The sequence below is a fragment of the Varroa destructor genome, unplaced genomic scaffold, assembly GCF_002443255.2.
Source record: "Varroa destructor unplaced genomic scaffold, Vdes_3.0 BEIS01000003.1, whole genome shotgun sequence".
NCBI lineage: Eukaryota > Metazoa > Arthropoda > Arachnida > Mesostigmata > Varroidae > Varroa > Varroa destructor.
Window position 1 is genome coordinate 53,190,126 of NW_019211456.1, and position 23,356 is coordinate 53,213,481.

Sequence of the window (23,356 nt, forward strand, 5' to 3'; positions counted from 1 at the left end):
TACATCATTTGTGATGTAGTGGAATCGCTGGCATTTGCACGTTTTATAAGATCAAATAAATGGTGATTATGAAATACGTAGTTCTATAATAAATGGCATAGATATATCTTTCCATTGGCGCACAGAATTAGCAAATTAACAGGTAAACCATATGTCGCACTTATTGTACTATATCAGTTGCTCGGCGCATTTATCGGCACGCGCGTTCAAGTAATATTTTGTACTTAATTGCGCTATTATGTTACAAAGTTACTGTTCGTAATTTTTAATCGGAGGTCGTTCGTAACATTTGTCACTGTACAAGTATGATAAATTAACCCAAAGATATTCAAAAAGCTAGATCAAACGTTAGCTGAGCAGTAAACCAGTTGTGGCCAAAGCCAGTATGTACTTAGGAAACTTTACATGTTTATCTAGAGTTTTCAGTGATCAGCTCTATACTTTTTAAACAAAACTTTTTATACTTCTATTGAAAACCATAAATTAGTGATCCCCGATAGGGTTCCATATAAACGTATGCTAAAGATGTACACATGAATTAAAACAGCACTGGACATAGAATCAAGGACTCAGGCAGCGATTGATGGAGCTTCAAGGTTGTATAACGCGAGAAAGTTATATATATATATAAGTTCTAAAAGGTACCGCTTAAAAACCCTAGTTTTCCAATATCTCCTATACTTTAAAACAGAATGGAAATTTCTATTCTTAAAACAATTAAGAGTTTACATATCGTGATGGTGCCTTATTTTGGTTTTAGTTCACAAATAACTATACACCTTTGTTGAGCATCAATCTTCGTCAACACAAGTTTAAAGATTTTTATTCTTAAGGGGCTTGATTTTCACGTTACAATCTACAATCGACACAAGTGCTTCTACGGTTTTAAAAGCTAACTTGAAATCAATAAAAAAAATTGATTTAAAATTTGAATCTTACTTCGGCTTAAGTTGATTGAACCCTATAAAATTCTAATTATATTGAAATTGTTTTATTATTCCCAAGTAGGCAGTCAGGATACTTGTAAGTTCTGAAAACGAAAAGTATTCCGCATATGTGAATAGAATAAGATCTAATCGGATTTAAATCTGTATCAAGATTTTGCGGCGAAATGACTTTCTAAGTACTTACAAGATATAGGTGCTGTACGTAATTGTTTTCATATAAACAGACTTCGTAGCGGGCGATTTTTTTAATCACGGGAAGTTGCAAAGGTAGATAGAATAAATAGTACTTGTTTTTCGAAAAGTCGCTAGACGGCTTCAATTATAGTAGAATCTTTGATTGTGTATCTACTAAAATCTAGACTGTGCGACAAGTCCCTAGCTTTAGTCTTACAGGGAATTTAAGAAAATATTAATGCAAAAACAATCTTACCGGTGTAGTTAGTCAATTGGTTGATAAAAAGAATGTACAAACTACCGGCAGCCTCACAATCTAAAATGTCGTACATGACTTGGTTTTATGTTTGCATAGTCTTCTTTCTAAAAATTAAGACCACCCTTTTTTATTCTGGTGTAACCACTACAGAAGAGCATTTTAAACATGAGCGCGTTATGTTCTGAGAAAAAGGTGCAATGAATAAACAGCTCATTAACGACACACAGGTCAACAGCAAGCCTGTAGTAATGTTCTAATTTGGTATTTACCTATTCTAGATGCGAAATTTCCTACTCTCATGGACAAGGTGATCTGAAGGTATAATTTTGTGTACAGCTCTTCAAATAACGAGTTTATCACGCGATGGGGAAGGAGTTACTACCGGCAGGCGATTGTTTCTGGGCGCGAAGACGAAGGCAAAGTCCTAAAATACATTATAAATATGAAAATAAACTATTTATTTTTAACGCATCGTGTGCATCATTACGGCACAGATTATCGTTGCTTAACAATTTGCAACCACTGTTCAACTTTGTAGTTATGCGCAACTTCTTTGTGAACTTCAAAAAAAGTGTAAAAAATGGGTAGTTTCAAAAAAGAGCAATTGTTTTCTAACGGTTTATAACGGATTTGAAGCAGAGATCTAGTACGAATTACCGATCATCGCGTCCTGTTCCTGCACTTTTAAGTAATTGTTTTATATATTATTACGCATAACTGCAGCTCACATTTTTACCTTTTTAATGACATCTGCCTTAATATTCAAATGGTGCAATTATATAAAGTGTATTTGGTAAACTAGCTGCATAAAGAGTTGACATTTACGATTGGTAAATTCCAGTCTACGTGTCTTGACATTTGTCGTTAGTTGACTGTACGAAGCGCACGAGTTGTCAGTTACCAACGGCCATTTGGTGGAAGACACCGAATGGTTTACGGTTTCAGTAACAAAGAAGAGCTTGCTGTAAGAAAAGTAAGTTGTATTATTACTAACAGGTGACATGTAGGCGTCGCGTCAGAAAAGACCTTTAAATTACTCCATAAATCTTGCAATAAGCTAATTGTCAAGAATTACGTGTCTAACTAATTAGTTCCAATGTAGGTGACAATGAATTACATTAGTAGTAAGTAAAGCTGAACTGATAAGCGTAGGTCTGCGTTAAGGAAACGTAAATATATTATCAATTTTTAGTAACGTGCGACCTATTGAGTTCGAACAGTACTTTAGGTATCTTAAGTTTCTTCTCCCGCAATAAAATTTAATGTTTGCGATGGCAAAGATGCAGCTGTAGCTGATCGAGTGCAAATATTTGTGATAAATCTATTAAATGGAAAACAGAGTTTGACTACTCAGAAAAGGTCATTTTAAGCTCGACGTGAAATACTCGGTAAAGTTCTGTATTTGCTCGGAATCGAAGGATACCTTGTGCTTGATAATTAAAAAGTAATAAACATTAACAATCAAACTTTATTGACCACAGCTGGACCTTTTGGCCGATAATCTCCTGCTTGGAAAGATTTTTGATTGCAGAAAGTAATTTTCACCAATAGCAACCTTTTGTATTATTTGTCGGTTGCACTAGAACAGAGACTCTTTTTCCCCTACCGGTAGGTTTTCTGACGCTGACCTAAACTGCCCAATTAACGTAATGTGTCCTGGGAAGTATACATCTCTGTGATCTCAAAGAAGAAGACTGAATAATGAATAGTTTTGCCAAAATTCAGATAGAAAAACAAATCATGAAGAAATGAACACAGATTATGTAAGTTCCAAAAAGTGACAGAAGTATAAGGGGGCAATTCCTTTTCACAGAGTATATTTTGTTCTACAAATTTACGCAAAATAGGTTACAAAGGACAACAAAAATTAGTTGGATTTTTTAAATATAATGATTCTAGTTATGACCAATATGATATTAATAATAATAATTAATAACAAAAGTAAACGTGTTTACTCTTTGTCAAAAATAAATGTAACTAAAGGTAATATTATTAAAATAAACTTAATAATTATATGCTATGTAATATGTAACAAATATTTAAGCACTATTTGAACAAATTTTGGCACTGCAGATACTTTATATTTGTCGAAAATGGGGTCGTTCCTTCCACTGTAGTTTTTGTTGTAAATAGATAGAAAAAACCACCTGAAGAGCTAATTTTGTCTAATAAACCCTCAGTTGCTTTTCCATTGCTCACCAGAGACTAATTTGCTTTGATTTTATGCGTTCTACGGCGTGTAGATAAATGGTGACGATCTTCGGTAACAATAAAGATCATTATGGTTGTGTAAATATGGATGCAATCACACATACCCATAATGAATGATCCCGCCAACACTATGGGTACAACAGGCCACACCAAGTGTTTGCATGCACATATGCTGATGTGCACGATGCTAGTTGTGTATCTGTGTTATCTGGATTAGTGCTACGGGGATGACTATCACCGCTATTAGCTGAAATCAAGAAATGATGACACTGCTACTAATGCTTCCAGTTACGACTACATCATGAGCTACCAACAACGTAATAGTATTGTGCATGCTACAGCACTCTGTCTGTGTACAGTATGTAGTTATTCCGGTACGTGCTTTTCTTAGCCAATATCATTTTGCTGATGGTTTTAACGTCAGTTGATGTCAATATATCATCATTGTCATAACTATGCGGATTTTCATCATCTCAGTCAGCGATTTATCCTGTAAACATGCTTTTCGTGAGATTGTCGTTCTGTTGGTTGTAGGCAGTTAAAACTCCGTAGGAGCACGTAATGTTAATCGAAGGGAGAAAAGTGGAAGGATGCAGCCAATTGGTGAGATGCGTAATATTAGCGTATTAAATGTGAGCGTTTAAGAGTGCATTTTATTCTTCAATGACTTCAACCGTTCTTCTTACCGTTACACTTCCGCGGCCAGTAGGAGAGTAATACCTTTTTCAAACAGGCCAATCCGTTTGCGTTCATCATAATTCACATTATTACCACCATCATAACAATATACACTAGCATGTCACCGCATGGAATTGTCTGATTAGTCATTCAACAAAATCACAAATTAATACCAGCTTCCCATTCCAACTTCTGAAACTGCACCTAAGCGTGGAAATACATAGAAGAGGGTACAGGGCCAAGTACTTAGATAAAAGAAGTACTTAGATAAATTATCATCTTTTACTTTTTTGACAGGTACTTAATATTGTATATAAACAATATAGATGTTATTTTTTTAATATTAAAAAAAATAAGCTACATACTACTAAGCTCTACGACTGCGCTGTTCTTCTCTGCGTCACGCTGTTGAAGAAGGGCGCTTATAGAAGCTTTAAGTCTGACTCATGGTCAAATTTATTAACATGCACAACATGTTAGAAACCGTGTAGTACGTCGCGGACTACTACATGCCAATTTTTACTGTATAGCTTCTTCCAGGTTCCGTTGATTATAGCGAAAATGATAATGAACTCTCAATTTCAACCATTTGTTTCTTCCCTTGATGGGTAGGTTTCAGGTAAACGAACGTTTCTTGCAGGCCAAACTAACGCTGGAGCTCCACAACACATAGTGGCCTCTCCGCCATTAAATACATGTAGCCCTTATAGTAAGATGTATCCATGCCCAGTGGTCTCGTGAAAAAAAATAGTTTTTTACTTAGCCTAGCCTACGCATTTGAGCTGTGCTGAGGGTTTTTTCAGATGAGCTTGATGCTGTATGATGCCACTGGTGCGAGCTTGCTACTGAAAAGGTGTATCGTCGTATTTAGGAAGATTATTAACAATTTTTTATGGTAGCGCTTGCTGTTAGTGCTTTTCTATGCGTTCTGCTTTATGCTTTGTGTAGCAAGTCCCGGAGCAGCATAAGATCGATAAGGATAGTGAAAGAGCGTCACGTATTTTTCGGGCCGAGAAGTAAATTTAGAGAGCATAATTTGCTGCTATTGGCCCAGCTTTTCGAAACTTCATAACTTCGGTTTTTTGAAGTAGATTTCTAGGCCGGCATTTGTTACGTACTGATAAAGGCGGGCGAATATCTGCTGAACTTTAATGTGATTCATTCTACTTTTAAAAGTGAGAATAAATATGGAAACTCGGGCCGCTTGCACCGCAACTACGAGAATAATTTACGATTTATCCCTTTATAGTTTGATTCTTTACCTGCGCAATGACACACCACTACTGACCCCAACGTCATCTCTCTCCGTTGCTTTTCCAATCGACGGCTGCCGTAGACTAACCAGATCGATGTTGCCTTGATGATGGTCGAAAAACGAATGACAAGGCCGCACTCAAACACCAACTTTACCATTCTTTAGGAATCCCTTAAAGGACCGTTTAATAATTCAATCTAGGAAGATCTTCTGACCTGCAAGTGCGCCAAAAAGGCACATCTTCCAAATCAGCACTTAGAGATAAACAAAAGAGATCCATATAACATATTATTTTGCACTATGATTTCAGTGCTCGGTGACATTTCATAATGCAAAGGTCATCGGTTTACAGTAGAATATACGGTGTTACAGACTCGCGCTTACTTATTATGTTGCTTCAGGAATCATTCGCGCAAATTGAACGTAAGCGGCTGAGGCCGTCATGTGAACCATTTCTATTACTGGAAGATGTCGAGTTTCACCATGCCATTTTGTATCGTAATGGAATGCTCCTGCAGAGTCGAAGCGATGAGCTGGACGGGCTTGGAGAAACTTCCTACCTCGACGATCTCAAACAAAATTCGATTCCTTGGTGCTTTGTCGCATGTAGATTAGAAATCACAGAATACAGCATAAGTCAACTGTTCGACGCCTCTCTTGCTTAGGTCCTTGTTGACCTTCCCTAGAGAAAATATATTGTTCTCTTGGAATTAAGTCTTTAGCTTCCAGGAACATGGAAAGGCCCATAGACAGTACGTTTGAATGCATGTCGTAGCCAAGGCTCTTATTAGCAATTCCGCTCTAAAAGCTCGGTTTTTCAAGATCGCGCTTCGACACATATGTGTAGAAACATCCATAATTAGCTGATTTAGAAACTAGGTTAGCTGTACTGTGTACCATTAGGATAACCATACTCGAAATAATTGGCACAAGTTAGGGTTATGTCCCGTAATCATGAGCAACTTCATAAAAAAGGAATTCAGACAAGTAAGCTGAAAAAGCAGCACTACTAGCTACTTTTAAGATCTTACTTTTCAAAATATAGGGGAAGGTGGGACTATATGAAACAAAATATGCCTAACTACGTTATTTGATACTATAGGAGAGAAGAAAATGATTCTACTATACGAATATTCGTCAAAGACTCTTTTATTATACGACTAAAGTGGTTCACTGCAGACATTTCTGTTCGAGAACTGCAGCAATTATGTGCGCACCATTCTCTGAAACCAAATTGATCGCAATAAGGCCTATGTAACCACCGTGCTTGTGCATAGTTTTGATATAACTAATTTTGCACGGCAAATTCTGATTCACGATCATGATTATCCGTGGTATAATGCGTATCTTTACAGTACCATTTCATCCGAACGATGCGTTATTCTAATCAACTGGCAAGTTTTTAAAACAACCACATGTGACACATTGTTGACAACAACGTCATGTGGCATAACGAAGGTGAAAATTCGACACATTAGCTTAATTTGACGTCTACACACAAATATGCATTCCTAACAAGCTGAGTTGTAGTCTAAGACTACTTAGTTCTTTCAATTTTTTGGCATAAAATTGTTGTAAAATTTCCATCCTGAGATGTATATAGCTCTGCTTCACCCTATTCCCTTTAGCCGCCGCGGTTTTTATATAATATTACTCACTATAATGAGCTTCATGAAGCATAACATTACTTTGAGTTTGCCGTTGAAAATACAATTTTAGAGCAAATGAAACTGGTGGCCCATATAGTTTCACAATCCTCAGTGATATATTATGCCCTATCCTATGAAGTACATTGCGTATATTCATCTAAACTCGTGTATAAGCCATTTATGTTGAATTCTAAGCAGCAACGGAAATATCTGCTGATCACTCGTTAGTAGCTATCTGCACTGCTACTACTAGCCACGCAAGTAATAAAAACTATTATATTTTAGTTATTAATTTCTTCTTTTTTAATAAAATAAACAAGATAAAAAAACAAAAAAAAACATTTATTAGGATGCATACCAGATGTAGCAGTATTATACCTCTGCGATACTTCTCAAAAAAGCGTATTGCAATTTACCTTATTTTTCGTTTTCTGTTCCTGTATGAATGATAGATTCCTCGTACCTTACCAGAGCAAATTAATAAAAAAAAGAGTAATTGTGGTGTCTCCTTTCTATTTATGCACTAAATAAACATTTTTCTCTTCCTTGTTTCTTTCTGCAAAAAATAGCGACATTTAGTCCTATATTAGTAAAAAATATTTTTTAAGTTTATACAAAATTTTCAATTCGTTTGTTTTTTTTTAATTTTTATACACATTACCTATGGATTTAATGTTACACATTACATTAACTTATTGTTGAGAGCTATTATAGGTTTACATTCAGGCAAAGATCCCGAATATGAGCGATACCACTAAGCCGACGTATTTTATTCGTGATACCTGCGACACCAGAATTAAACCTGCATATGACACCAAACTACAAAACTTCATTGCGAAGTGGCATTAAGAACGCATTATAGCAGTGTTCCAGTGGACCAGAGCGAACAGTCGTAGAACACGCTGTTTGTGAACGCTAAAGAAAATACATGATCTCTAGCTAACACTACATTTTCAATGTTGAAAAACGTACAACGCATATTTCTGATACTATATGATTTGTAAATTATTTAACGGTATGAAATTATTTTTTCTTATTGACGCTGTTGCGTAGTTAAACCATATTGGGCGAGGAAGGGTTGCACGACGAAGAGTAAAAACCTATACATAGTATCGGTATATCATAGTAACTAAATACAATCGATTAGGAAGATAGGAATTAGATGGTCAACCTTGTTACGAAAAATACTTATGTCGTTAATATATCGTCGTTAGTGTCGTCAGCAGTGGGGTGTGAGTAACCGGCCACTACTACGCAAGTGAATCTACGACAGAAAATTGTGAAACTCAAAAAACTATTTGTTTACATGGTGAGTAGGATTAAAAAAGGACTCGAATCTAGATTAGGACATGACATGGGTTACTGGTATAAGGCAAGGAATTTTTCGAGTATACGAAGAACAGAACAGAGGCATATATCTCATATCAGGTGAGAGTTGTATGGCTTTCTTGATCCAACGCGGTAGAAATCATATTATAGCTCATATCAAATTTCTTACAATTCATTTATCTCTCTTTAAAAAAATCGTGAGCAGTGATACTAGATCGCGAGTACCAAACACAAATTTACAAAGCGATTAATAACGTAGTAGTATAGCTTAACCTTTATGTGCTGTTCACCACTACCATTGACATTTTAACAGAAATATAAGGGAACACGATGGGGCTATATGGCATTTAATCAACAGGAAGCTGATTTTAAATATTAATGGAACGTTCAGGGTGTTTTAGGTGTACACAGGTCAACATTTTGGTGCACCTTTGTTACCCATTTTTTGTCTGTTTTATTTTTATAGTGTTTGTGAGTTTTATTAAACTGTTAAAAAATAAAAAAAAATTAAAGAATGCTCGTTTCTCACTATAGTTTTTCCTGCTACATTTTCATAGGCAAGTTACGTTTTATAAAAGTCATATAAATGCGACCATTTTTTGCGAATATATGGGTCATCAGATTTTGAACATACATGAAACCAAATGCCACCAATGCTAACTCACAAAAAAGATAATTTTTTAGAGTACAACTCAGTTTATTATATACAGCCACTGACCAATCAGAAGCCACCTAGAAATTTCAGCCGATTCGATCGAGAATATTTTTCGTACTCGAATTAAGTATGACAGGAGGTAGCAAACGAACCACAGCTCAACAGTAGTGTTTCAATTATGGGGCCGGGACTTGGGTATAACAAAGATGTTTTACAAATTAATTCAAAATTACAGCACTGATCGCAGCTAGGGGTGGGAATACCAAACACTAACTTTTCGAGCGACAACGTCGTCACATGTGCTATCATTCGAAAACACAGCGTTCACAAAAAAACAACAACACAGATATTTAGTTCGCGTGTGGGCATATTTTCAGTTGAACCACACGATGTGTGAAATTTCTAAGTATCTCTATTTAACTAACCAAGGACTGTATACCCCAAGCGTAACTAAAGCATTATATTCTTGCTTTCGTTATATCACAAGTCGCAGTTGTCAACAACGTATCGGATGTGCTTTTTTTTTAAAAAATGTTGACAGCCTTACTAGCACAACGCAGCATTCGGATGAGACAATGCTATCGATATACGCACCACTTGCAAATAATCGCGATCATGGGTCAAAATTTGCCATCGATAATTTTTTATAATTATATATTCTACAAAGGCATGATATTTATATAGAACTCAGTGCTGTTCCTTCTTACTAATGAGTAAACTGCAGCTCGTCGATGCGTCTATAGCTGGGCCATTTAAAAATCAGGCTTTATAACGCACAGCAGAACTTGTCCAGCAGTCTGCGGTAGACCAAGCATAATCATTGACTAGGCTAATTTGGCAGTAAATTATTAAAAAGCACCGTCTAGTCAGAATAACAACCTTTCTACAAAGAGAAGCATTTTCTCTTTAGCTTTGTTGAACAAATGTCTTCTTCGCAAGAAATTATATACATCTGATGCTATATAAACTCACTAAATGGTCCTGCAATGGCCAATGAAGCAAGTGCCATAAATAGATATTTTTTTTGGAAAAAAATTTAGTATATCTATTTATGTCACATAATATAAATTGAGTCGTTGGAAAGTACGTGGAGATATTTTTTTTATAACCCGTAGCACTAGTTCCTTTCGACAAGTAAATTTTAGTGTTAAATACATTCTGAAACGTATAGCCCCACCCTCTCCTGTTTATTCTAGAAGACCCTACCGTAAACTATAGTATGCACTCTGTGGTATCTTGCGGTTCCACCTAATCGTTATCTTTTTGCAATTACATCATCAGCCTGTCCTAATACAAGCAAATGTTACTTCCGTGCGTTACGAATGTTATACCTAGCTGAACATACACTATGATTGGATTGCCCTTCTAAGGTTTCTACAGAAATTCCGTTGCAAAATCTTCTGAGATCTTGCAGCATTTATTCCGTTATATCGATTGTAGTTTTCCTTCGACGTTTTGCCTTTATAAGTGCACATTTGCTATGTACAAGCCTCCTTATCTTGAATTGAAGAATACTTGCGCACTTCATCTTTAAGGTATACCATCTTCGGAAATACACTTGATGCCTTCGTAATCAGTACATCTCCAAGATCCTTAGACCTCAGCTAAGCTAGTAGTTAATAAGCTTGCTTAGCTGACATATTCGAGTATAGTTACGTTGCAGCGACTAATGTACCTAGTTGAGTCCACGGTACATTTATCAAGCACGGCACCTAAATATCTCTTTATTTAATTGAAACTCTATTAAGTGGTATACAGAACAAGCATACATGAGCAAGCAATGCAAATTGAACAAATTGAAATGAAGCGTTGTTAGTTGATGATTGCTATTTTCCTAATATTACATACAATTAGCGTAATACTGTTAATAACTCTGTAAATTAATATGCACGGACTGCATTTCACGAAGGCGAGTAAAGAGTATGCAACAAATGCCCTACAACGGCACGAGTGGCTCTTCATCATGAATATATACACTATAAAAAAAAATTATGAATCCTTTGTGGAGCATTCGCGTTTAATGTGATTTCATAAATCAGCTTAAAGTATACAATGCCCACGCTGATCTTCGGTATAAAGGAAACATTAGTTAATTAACAAAAACGTAATTCTTGATCTTACCCTCTCGGTACTTCACAAATGTTTTGTCGTTGTTGTAACTCCACCAAGTTTAGGCTTGAGGTGATTTACCCAAAAATCTATCGTTTATACGTAGTCTTGAGAATCGAGCAGTGCCGTTTTAATTTACCAGTTTATTTCCAACACTAGGATTATTGTGTGAGATATAGTCTAAGCTGAGTGTATGGGGAAACAGCAGGACGGACGATTTAACAATTAAGTTACGGAGTAGTTAGATGCGACCCAATTTCTAATGGAGTTTGATGTGAAATAGAGTCTTATCCTAAAAAGATATAAGCACGTGCTGTTTCATACGAGGTAGTAGGACTACCAAAAATGAATGCTTTTCGAAAATAGAAAAAAAAACGAGGACGAAATATACCTTTGGATCTACCGCTTTACGCAAATAATCTAAGAGATCTCCAAGAGCTGTACTATAATACTTATATGGTTGCCATAATTTTTTTTTGAATTTGAATTCAACCATCAATTTTAGATATATCTGTTTGGGTAAGCACGATGGATCTAATTGTGTTATGATCCAATTGTATAATCGGAATTACAACTAGCGAAGTCAATTAAATCTAGATCGTTGGCTAAAATTTAACAAAAACGGAATGGAGTTTTATGGAATTCTATCTCTGTAATGTTTCATTATCTGCAATATTCTATTGTTTACACAACTGCTTCTAGAATGTTGATGTTTATATTACATCTTACCCAAAGTGGATGATATCGGTCCTCAATTCCCATGATAAGATTCCTTGCCATCACCTCTACGGACAGGTTGACTTGTTTTCTCAGTACATCGGTATGACTCTATGAAGCACTAGGCACCAAGCACGTTATGGATGAACACTGGTGTATCAAATTATATTTAGACAGAATATAATATTCAACTTTTACCAAGAGACAATATCTAACTGAAAAAAAGGTGCATTAAGATGCAACAGGATAAGAATATTTATAAAAACCGTCAAGAAAAAGAGACTACTATTTACTTGATTGATTACTTCGTTAAGCAGTTTTGCGAACACGTAATGCAATTTCGTAAATCCGCTAATAATTTTTTACAAATAGTATGTTTAAAATGGATTAATTAAAAGATCGCTCGAATGATTAAACTATCGACCTCCCCATTAGCAGAATACGTGATGACCTTTATGACAGCCGTAATAAAAGTTGCACTTTGTTTTAGTATACTTTTGAAAAACATGCTGGGGCGATTCTTTGCTTTACTCGTTTGGCTCATTGAATATCGATGAAATGTGAAATTGTTTATTATATACTGACGCCACCGCTACTAAAGCAGCAACCGGAGAATGCAAAAGTATGGAAGCGTTATCACTGTTTCGCAGCTTGACAGTAGTTGACTCTTACGGATGCAGCTACAAGTGAGCGGTCGTTCAGGTGGGAGAACACTGCGCTAATAATTTGTGAATATAGAATAATATCATCATATATCTCCAATATTATCAATATTTCGGCGCTTCCATGTTTAACTAGTGGCAAAAACTCGCGCCGTAGGAAATAGTACAGCTGGGCACATTTTTTTAGTAGACAGATTATGTTAATTACTTCAATTTGATGTATCCGAATATGATAGCCTTTATGATATTGAGGCATTATCTGTACAACTAGTAAAATAGTTTCACATGCGCTTTAGTTCTTTTTTCAAGGATACCGTGCTTACTCAAGGCGGTGTTACTCCACCAAAAGGACAACTTTATTAATAAAATTCTGCAATTATTATAGAGTTTAGCTTTCAGGCGGGCTACTGTCTGCTCAGCAGTTCAAATATGGCCAATGAAAAACTGACAAGTTATATACAGCAACCAAAGTTCCACAGTTCTGACGAGCTGCCGGTGGTCACAAGAAACCTTACACAATTACCACCTCACCAAAAAAATATACGCTTCTGTATACTTTTGTTAATATTAAACTGCCATGAGATGCCCATAATAGTAGAATACTGAAACCTGCGTTCACAGCAGGTGCTTTGGTATATCTGCATGTTATTGATAATACTATTATAACTATTTTACACTACAGTTCTTGTCGCGTCCTCGGGGCGTGTTACCATCTGCTCCCATGTCCTTGACCTTTGGAACCCATCTGTGCCACCAAAAACTATAAAAAGAGAGTGATTTTTCTGGACACTCTAAGCTAGTTTCGTACAATTTAAGAATCACACTTTCGCTTCTGTTTTAGATTTTTTTTTGGAAGTAAACTGCAAGTTAGGGATTACTAGTGGTCAAAGCATTGCGCGGTGAGGTGACACCGCTAACAGACGAACAGTTCTCTTCGGGGGCGAAACGCGCATTTAATCGTCATCTGTCGAAGAGCAGATTGTAGTAGATGTCCACTGAATTGAAAAAATGCTCGGCTATACATCTAGCGATTTTAAACTGCTATCCGAGAAGCGGTGCAACGCAAGCTGAGTTATTCCAGGGGCGCCAATGGCCGATGGAAAGTACGAAGTGAGGGCGGTTGTTGTTGTTGTTGCAATCGTGGTGGTAATATTTGACAGACATCACAGGAGATACGAACAGTAAACCGACATCGGGTAGATGTCTCCAAGGGCTAAGTTGAACGAGGGTAAGGAGGTACTTCGATGAGAGGGCGAGAAAGAGCGATGGCTGATGCGCCCAAGATATCCCGGTGTTGACTTGCTTGTATTATATGTATAAATCTGGGAAATGGTGGACAGGAATAGATCTATAAAAGGGAGGGCACAAGGCATTTTCAGCCATCTGCTTCCCGTCATCAGCTGTTGCAGGTTAGCAACTAACACGTAGTCGTGACGACTCATCGCGCGCAATGAACAAATTTGTAATCCTTGCCTTTGTGGCGGTCCTCGTTGTGCTCTTAGCGTCGCGAGCTGATGGAGATAAGCACAAGATAATCAAAAAGATCGTACTTAAGAAGATGTTTAAAACTCTCAAGAAAGCAAAGTTCATACCAATTGTGGTGCCATTCCATCTATCTAAGCAGCAGCAGAATAATGGCTGGGAAGAGCAAGGCTGGGAGGGAGGTCAAGAAAAATACCACGTACAAGAGATCGGAGGCCACGGCGGATGGGAGCAGGGCGGATGGTAGAGAAACACTGCTAAATCTACAACAACATTATCTGCTTTGGGCGGTTTTTACTTGTGTAAGCCAGGACTACTAGAAACCGGTATGTTTGAAACATCTACTGCTGCTGCTTACCGCCCATCTACTTGCCTAGCCGGAGTTAACTGTGCTGTGCCTCCCCCCCCCCCCCCCGAGTGTTGTGATCTTACGGTAGCTAGTATTGTCACTATTCCTCTAGTTGTGGCTGCCACCGCTGCAACGTTCTCATTTACTTTCATAGATGTTATGACATTTAGTATAGTCATGAATATGCAATGTCTTGGCTTTTGTTGACCACTGTGACACTTCCGAAAAGTGGCCAGGCGTACTGCGCCTAATTTAGTTGTTGTATTATAGCTGCTACCACCTACTACTACTGCTGTATATATTCCTTCGAATCGCTTGTGTACGCACAGCCCGCGCTTGTTGTTTTATCACATAGCCGATATCGTCCTCAGCGTCCAGTGTATCGTGGGCATTAAGTGTTACTAGTGATGTTGTTAGTTCTTTTCGTCTAGTCGTAATTTTAGATTTTCGTACATAGTCCCCCGCGCAGCGTTGTATGCTTTCGGTTATATTCATAATAATATTCATAATATAAATACTGTGTTACTATCTTCACATTATCATTATCGAACGGCTGTGTGTCAATGTTGTTAATTGTTCTAGTCGTTTGACCGTTATCCGTGGCTAATGTTAGCGTTATTCCTGTTGTCCATGTCTCGTCTCGTCCATTATGTTCATGTACATGTTAGGGCTTATCATTATGTTATTAATTAAGATTATTGTAAAGTGTAGCTCATTAATAAATAGCAAAGCTCGTTGTATCAAATGTAGCTCAAAAAGTTTTTTTTTAAACAGAAAACAACATAACGACACAATAAATTACCAGTGAAGCAACCTCATTCTCTTTTTTTCTATGAGTCATCATTTTGGTGCAATAAGTAGATGATACTGTAGATGTAGACAGCTTCTTGTTGACTCAACAGAACGATTAATGTTCTTCGAACTTGCCTGCTTTAAGCCACAAATGGTATACTTGCCATTAGAAATTATTGTAGCTCAATATTAATCATGTACTTATTAAAAAATGCGAAACTAAACAAATTGTTTGCGAAAATAAGCTTGGCATTTATTTTATAACCAGAAAATGGCTATTTTAAAATAACGGCAGCTTCGTAATATGAGCTTATAGAGTATTCACATATCGACCGCTCGTCGTTAGGCTCAATAATGAGGCATGGCAGTGTGATGGCTCCAATGTATTGGCGTAAGGTCTTATGCAAATTGTAACTTTTTTGTGTAAGTCGATTCATTTCAGAGTAAGTTCACTTATTTATTGCATAAAATGAACAGTTAGAAACGCTACTTGATCAATAATTGGAACTTAGGTTACTCACGTTCAATCAGCTTTTCTATAAGTCTCAGAAATAACAGGTTTTTAACAGTTAATAGGCCATACCAAAGTTGTTTCAAGTAATTTAATCGTTTTGTTATGACCGACCTTTCCTCAGCTCTTTTTTTGGCAATATACGGTGTAGGACCCGCTCGCCGGAGTCAACAACTGCTAGACTAGATATCACTGCCATAGCTTTTGGGGTGTAGTAACCTTTGGTGTTCTTGATCGTTCTAATTGTATCATGGCAAGACAGGCCACATGATGATAGAAAATATTTTCCAATAGAAATACTAGTTTTGTTCGAAGCGTGAACGAAAGGACTCGCTTGGCACTATTTATGTAATTAATTTAAATGTAGCACTCCTTTCGTTAGTATTATCTGTGGTAGAATCTCAATAGAATATCATTATGAGCTATTCAAGTTAGTCAGCATAGACCGTGCTTTGTAAAAGGTTTGCCCAATTTTTCAATACACTATCGTGAAGGTTTAAGGACCATCTCAAATATATCACTGAGAGGAACGGTGAAACGGAAATATTACGCAATGAGGTAACATTAAGCCCTTAAACTATTTATGATGAACGTCAAACGGATATAAGAAAGCACACGTTTAAGATATGTTTTTACAACTTATGTGAAGTATAGATTTACAACAAATGCTAGATCTAGTTAGTTCGCAGATTCCAAAAACGGATTATTTTTTTTAATTTTAATTACCTTTAAATATAGTTGCTTAATCAATTCGTTTCAAGCACTGTAAATATATTCATATATAATGGCACTAGGAAGCAAATATATTTATTCTATGGTTTCGTCTCTTTCTCCCCTTTTCACTGTAACCCCAACTGACTGTCAGCTTTGGTGTTCGATTTTGGTATGTCAGTCGCTACTGCTGTCGTTTCAACGGCCTGATGCTGTTGGTTCTGAGAGAGGCGAAACGGGTAAGAAGAGTCAACACTGTCATATGCACCGACCTAAGTCTATCATGTGTCTGGGGTCATTTTCATTGAACGTTAAAGCTCTGTGGCTGATTTTCTCTAGCGGCTTGGTTGTTGCGGCTTGCGATGTTTCTAGATTACGTTTTGATTAATTCTGTTTGCTTATTGCGTGTATGTATTACTAATTTAATAATAATATTAACGATAATCAGTGAAATAAGATTGCCACAGTCATCAACATGGGGTTTCTCACATGACAGTTCTAAGCCGTTATCATTTCCCTTCTCCAACGATTGCTGTAAAGTTGCATTTCCACTGAACTATTGAAATATACAGAAATATAAAACAGAAAGAAAGATGCGACTGCAGAACTATTCCTTAACCTGTTTTCCAAACTATAGGAGGACTTGAGAAAATGGTGCACTAACAGAAATCAAGGAAATGATGATACATTTGGCCAGGGGCCGGAACTATTCCACGCATTTAATTTTTAATTTGAGTATGTAAAAGATCACCTTATTTAAGAATTCCAAATTAGACTTTTCTTCATTTGTTGAAAAAAAAAGTATAGATACGTTGTTTTGCTCAGAATGAAACTAGCTGTCGAGTTCAAAAAGACGCAGAGCAAAAGAGTTTTCCCTATCTTTATAATCAATTGATAAGCCGAGCGAACATGCATTACATTTGCATTTGCTTATCCGGGTAAATGAATTGAAATATCTTTTAAATTAATGATTGTTAAATGAACTGTTTTTCCCTTATCGGGCATAGCTCTTGATATTTCTTATTCATTTTTGTGAAGTAAATAAACGTTTTACGATTAATTCTCTTGTAATAAACGACATTATAATACCTTTATTACTACTACTGATTAATTCCACTTAAGAATTGATAACGAACCTAGTTATTTGAATAAAAATAGCAGAAACAAATTAACTGCATTTGCTAACAAATTGCCTATACCTATATAAACAGACGTTCAACTAATATAAGAGATGCCATAACACAGATATAACAGTAACCTCTTTTTAATTTCTCTGTTTAATATTCGTGTATTTATTCGTCTAGCCAACGTTATTCTTTCTCCTGAAGCCATTTTTTCAAAGGGAAGACATGTACTGTAAAAAATAAATTAATCTCCACAGGTAAAACGGCGCGAAAAGACAGGAGTTGTTTTGCCCGTGACAGTCGTACACAGATCATATTCAAGATTTTTTTAATGAGACTGCTTTGGCAGAGTGTGAATATATACAAGGCACGGTGCTGGGCAGCGTTCGATCAAAACAGAACATGACGTTCTATAATATGAAGTTCTGTATTATATATCGTATGTAATTTTACGGATCTGTAAAACTGGGTCGTCCGAAGAAGCAGAGTTAGCACAGTCAAGTCACAAAAGCGTTCCACCTCATCTCGCTAGCAAAAATGCTGACTCTTATCGTATACTGGAAAAGACCGAGTCAATTAAGACAGTGTTGCTACGGATTAAGATATGTGAACGACAACGTACTAAGCAGTTTGTAAGCAAGTTGACTGTAATCTCTCCTTTGTGTTGCTAGATTATTGTGTTCAGTTTGATGCAATCTTTTACATACGGCCTTACAAAGCCCGTTTTGCAATTTTAAATCCTTTTTGACTTGAAAACTTAGAAGCATTTAAAAGTACGACTAAAGTCACTATCAGGAGTATAGGTATAATCGTATATATAATAACGTAAATACAATCCCGACCATCACAGTCGTGCGCTTCTTTTTGTTTTCTAATGATGCGTTATGTGTGCATCACTTTTAAAGATCTGTTTTGCGTTTCATAAAAAGGATTTGTTTTCTCCCTAACCTTTGTAAGAATGCCTTTGGAACGACGTCATTCCTACGACGCATTAATTATAATTAGACTATGCGATTTAAATCAGTTTCTTATTTTAGTAAAATATTTTCAATGCATCAAATGTTCAAATGGTTCGTTAACTGCTGAGCTACATAAGCAAACAACGCAGGACAATAGTATAATGCTGATACTACCGTGCACCATTTACATTCATTCAACCTCCATGTAATGTAATTTCTCTTAGTATAATGCTTTATGATGCCGTGGGAATCATATTCTTGGACACTCTTTATAACGCTGTTTATTCCGACATATGTGTGTAGAGTGTTAAAAAAATAAATATCGTTTAAAAAGGTATCTACCAGTGAATGGTGCGTTGTATTTATTTGAAGAAAAAAACCACAAAAATAATAATAATAACACTTATAATAAAATTGACTTACTTTGTAACCTTCAATTTCTTTTTTTAGCTCTAATACACTTAAAATTGCATATTGAGTTAGCATCGCTTATCTTATCGGTAGATGATAACGATGGTGGCGATGATAATGATTATTATTATTATGATATTGTCATGGTTGAGTGGCCTATCTGTGTCACACAAGCTTTTTTCGATGTCTGCAAAGAAGACAGAGAAAATGTCTGATGCCGATATTTAATGTAGCTGATTTAACGGCAAATGTTATAATGGTCGCATCGCTATTCTCGGTATCGAGCTGAAGTAAGAGAGATGGCCGACCAACCGACAATACTTCATACTAAAAATCTTCTTAAAAAGATCAAAGAAGTTGGAAGCTATATTATCGGAGTTGTTTCAGGGCACACCGGACCAGATGCTCAGTTATGTATCTACTATTATCTGGATAAAAGGAAAATCTAAATGAAAAATGGCGACGACGTACTTGCTCTCTGGATTCCGTCTGTTTCTATTTTTTTGATGACAGATGTAGAGATCTTAAAAAATGAGTTCATAAATACGAGGTTCTGTTAGTATGAGTGTATAAAATGCACTTATTAGTGCTTTCTCAAAATAATAATATTAGGTAATAATTGAAAAAGATTATTGACAATTTAAATTTTTGTTTAATCTATGTGGTTAGATTTGTTGATACCGTCTTATGTTTTTTGAAAGAGAAGAAGCTTTATAAGCAATGCATATGGTTAAATAGATGTTTTTTTCTATAGTAGTACAGTACAACGTCCAATAGATTAAAAAAAGAAAGAGGAATATTTTGTATGAGACAGTGAATGTATTGGTTGAAATATCCAAATAGTACAGATATCGCTGAACAGTACATGTGATAGGTGGTTTGAAAGCAGTTGTATTGCATAACGCACATTAGCCGATAGACGTCTAAACGTTTGTCTGGCATAACCACCATATTTGTAGCTTCGGAATGGTCTACCTCACGCACCACTAGCTTTAGTAAAAGCAGAAAAAATAATTTTCGTAGATGCGTACCTAGGAAAGGCTTGCATCATAATATCTCACAAAAACACCGTGTATCCATAGGCGATGTGAGATTTAAATTGTTAGCAAGCTTCAGTATTCCGTACATCATTGTTTTACAAAGATTTGGAGTTTCTACACCTCTGTAGTGAAACCTATAAATTACTTGGAAATTTCAAAGAGGTTGAGCAGCAGTAACGCCGTATTGATGTATCAGCTCTCAAGACCGCAATGGAGTTATGCGGGCTTGTGCAAAGTAAAGTATGAAGATAGCGTTAGTTAGCACCTACACCTTCGGATTGTTTTCTTTCAAAACTGTTTAATATTTACTAGTCAAAGTGTATGATTCAGTGTAATACATTTTCGAAGCAGTGAAAAATGCACAAAGACCATTAGGCATAATTATGTGGCAACATAGAAGTTTGATGCACCGAACCCAATTAATGGCCAATTAATGGCTATGACTGTTAATACAAAAAATATTATATGTGTTAAGCTCGCTATCTATCGTATTCGTTAATTAAAAAAAAAAAGGTAAATTATGTGTGATATGTTCATTTCAATGTTTTTATCTTTTGTAAACCACACTGTATGATTACATTTGATAAACAGGCCTGATAAACAGGTTTTTATCGCATTTCTGTCCGGATAACTCTTTCTTTGACCTATATAATGAACAAGAAATACCTCTTCGCGAGAGACACTTCTGTTCTCGCGAAAAGACATCTCTTGCTTCGCGAGAACTTCCAATTCACTTTTGTTGATATATGTTTTTTAGTAATAACAGTCACTTAAATTATATCACATTTAAGAATAACACATTGAGCTTGGAGATACGGGGCTGGGGAGAGAGCAAGAGTACAGCTCCATAAGTCTTGAAAATCCAGCCATGAACACAAGCCGTAAATCGTGATTTTTCCATTGGCAAAGTTGCTTATACTCGATTTTGGTACCTCTTTATTTCCAAAAGCTCAATCCATTTGAGCCGGTCAGTGTAATTAACTGTAACTGACTGAAACCGTAGTTTTTATTGTAAACATTAAACGGATCTATAGAAAATCAGTTAACTGGTTATTAGATCGTGCTTGTCATGTATCGATCACCGTGACTGTACTTACATTTAACTAGAATATTATAACAGACGCGTCACGAAGTGAATGCAGCTGCATCTTGTAGTTATGAAGTGGACGGGTTGCTTAATTCAAATGATGATGACTTTGGGAAAGGGAACAATATAGAAGGGGCAGCCGCTCCGAAACGGACTGAGAAACCAGAAACCAATGATATAATTGTGTAGGATATAGTTGTATTGCCAAGTAATTGTTTATTAATCCGATTTTTCGATTACGTCCTTAAGTGTACATTATAAATGCTACATTACTGCATTGCTTTGCTCTGACTATAACTAAACAGAGTAAAATACCCGAATCATATATTTGGAAAAATTTAACACTTTGTTATTGACTGTGGGAAAACCAGGACTAAATCTTGCAGTGATGGAACACTAAATCAGCTAATATTTATGTATTTACGTAGTGCTTTTTGTTAAGAAAACAAAGTTAGAATGTTTCAGTCCCATTGCAGGAAAAACTTTGTGATCCTACACTTTCAATAACTCTATCGCCATTATATATTTCTATAAGGAATCGCCATATAGATATAGATATTGTCGTTTATCTCATATCTGAGCTCATCATTGTGTGTTCCTATTTCCAGGTCGTCTTATTCCAATTTACTAAGTTCCACGAGATCATCCTTGGTAGCCATAAATACTATTATTCACCCAAGCACAACTTGTGTCATAATGACACAATAAATAAGTATGGCACGCTAATGAACGCTCCATCAAATGAAATACAAATAAATGAAGTTTCTATAAAAAGAAACTCTTCATATTCAATTCATACACTTTCACCACTAAAATGTAATTAAAACGTAGGAACCACTGAACATCAGCTACCATGATCAGAAATGCACGTCTCGCTCAACCGTCCTACTGAACGTGACGAAGATGACGATTTTAATGTTTTGTTTGTTGTCATTAAAACGTGTATAGTAAAAGGTGTCATCTATTTGTCTAAATGCTGTCTTACTGAAGCCACATATTCTGGCTTGTGGTAGTTATTGTTATACAGATAAGGATTAGCTTACTTGTATGTTAGTTTGTGCTTTACTGGGTTGCCCGTAAAATTTCTTTGATTATATACCGACCCGTGGTGCGCATATATGGTCTCTGCCAAATGCATTGTGAATAATTTCATAGTCATTTAGTACTTGACACAGTGCAGTATCAATCATCACAGAGCCGTAATTATTTTATATATTTTTGCCAATGAGCTTTTTGTTAAACGTTATCCGAACTAATTTTCAGTTCACACTTGCTCGCTAAAAATTATTTTTAGTTTGACACACCGCTTATCTTAATAAACATCTTCATAATTCTTGCATTACTTTATGTTGGCAACTGCAGTTTATACGCCGACAGTTAGTGAACCTGTAGTTCTATGAGAACTTCCTGGCTTTTTGATCACACAATCTCAATTCATCCACACTTCGGTAAAGTACTTTATTGTTGGGTAAAACAAACCTATCTTTACCATTACACTCATCGGTCTAAATTTATTATTTAATTAAATTTATTATTATATATTACAAAACTAATTTGCATGACAAGAACAAAGTTAAACCTATTAGGCAGGTATGTTAGTAACCATGCTCGATTACAAAATGTATGCACACAAAACCAACGAATACAGTCTCATATTGGCAATTTCTATTGCATGTGCGCAGTTTATAGTGGAGATAATGCATAGACGAAGGCATTAGTCAACGTCAGTTTCTTCGACGCAGGCTCTTCTAGTGCCTAAAATTAAGGCCAAAGCCAAATAAACTGGCAATCTATACCTTATGAGGTAACTGTTTTACTCGGTGCAGGAAATATTTTTAACGACCGCAAGGTTCTGTGGTATTTTCTATTGTTAAACATCAGAACTTGTAATAAACAAGTTTGAATAACACTGTTTCAACTCAAAAAGGCCAAAGTTTTTTCCGATTAGACCCTGTTTACATTGGAATATTCACTCTAGATCCAAAAAGAGAATTTTAGCATCCGCTATATAAACTGTATGACTATATTTCAAGTAACTAGGCTCCAGGTAACTCAATTTCAGAGATTTTGGCTATCTGAATAGAAGTATAAAGTTAGATAATTTTTAAGTTCATTTATCAGAGAATCAGCAATTTTGTACTCTCATGACTCTCTTTCTTCTGCCCTAAACTATAATTGCGATCTGATCCGTAGCACCTAGCTGTGTAGGTACACAATGGAATACACTGCAATCTTCTTCGCTTCG

At 36.1% G+C, this 23,356-nt stretch overlaps 1 protein-coding gene and 1 long non-coding RNA gene across 25 annotated transcripts in view; one reads left to right on the forward strand and one right to left on the reverse strand.

The window, feature by feature from the left end:
- LOC147757130 (calcium uptake protein 3, mitochondrial-like) overlaps nt 1-23,356 on the forward strand; it is a 229,805-nt gene that overhangs the window by 113,677 nt on the left and 92,772 nt on the right. For 3 of the 23 annotated variants that reach the window (XM_086985687.1, XM_086985686.1, XM_086985688.1), the window contains 2 exons: nt 16,645-16,729; nt 17,872-18,922. The exons of 18 other annotated variants lie outside the window; for them this stretch is intronic. In XM_086985687.1, the coding sequence (XP_086841813.1) occupies nt 16,645-16,729; nt 17,872-18,020 (234 nt within the window). In that variant the 3' untranslated portion in view covers nt 18,021-18,922. Of the gene's footprint in view, nt 1-16,644; nt 16,730-17,871; nt 18,923-23,356 lie in introns of those variants that run through there. 2 more of the 23 variants (XM_086985694.1, XM_086985699.1) reach the window with 1 other exon arrangement.
- On the reverse strand, nt 790-3,835 carry LOC147757132 (uncharacterized). Of its 2 annotated transcripts, XR_015325274.1 has the most exons (4): nt 3,696-3,835; nt 2,206-2,342; nt 1,650-1,804; nt 790-1,030 (listed from the first exon to the last, which is right to left on the reverse strand). It is a non-coding gene; the product is annotated as an uncharacterized LOC147757132 (long non-coding RNA). The 2 variants fall into 2 exon arrangements; XR_015325275.1 differs by lacking the exon at nt 3,696-3,835 and adding an exon at nt 3,580-3,671 and having other exon boundaries at nt 1,650-2,342.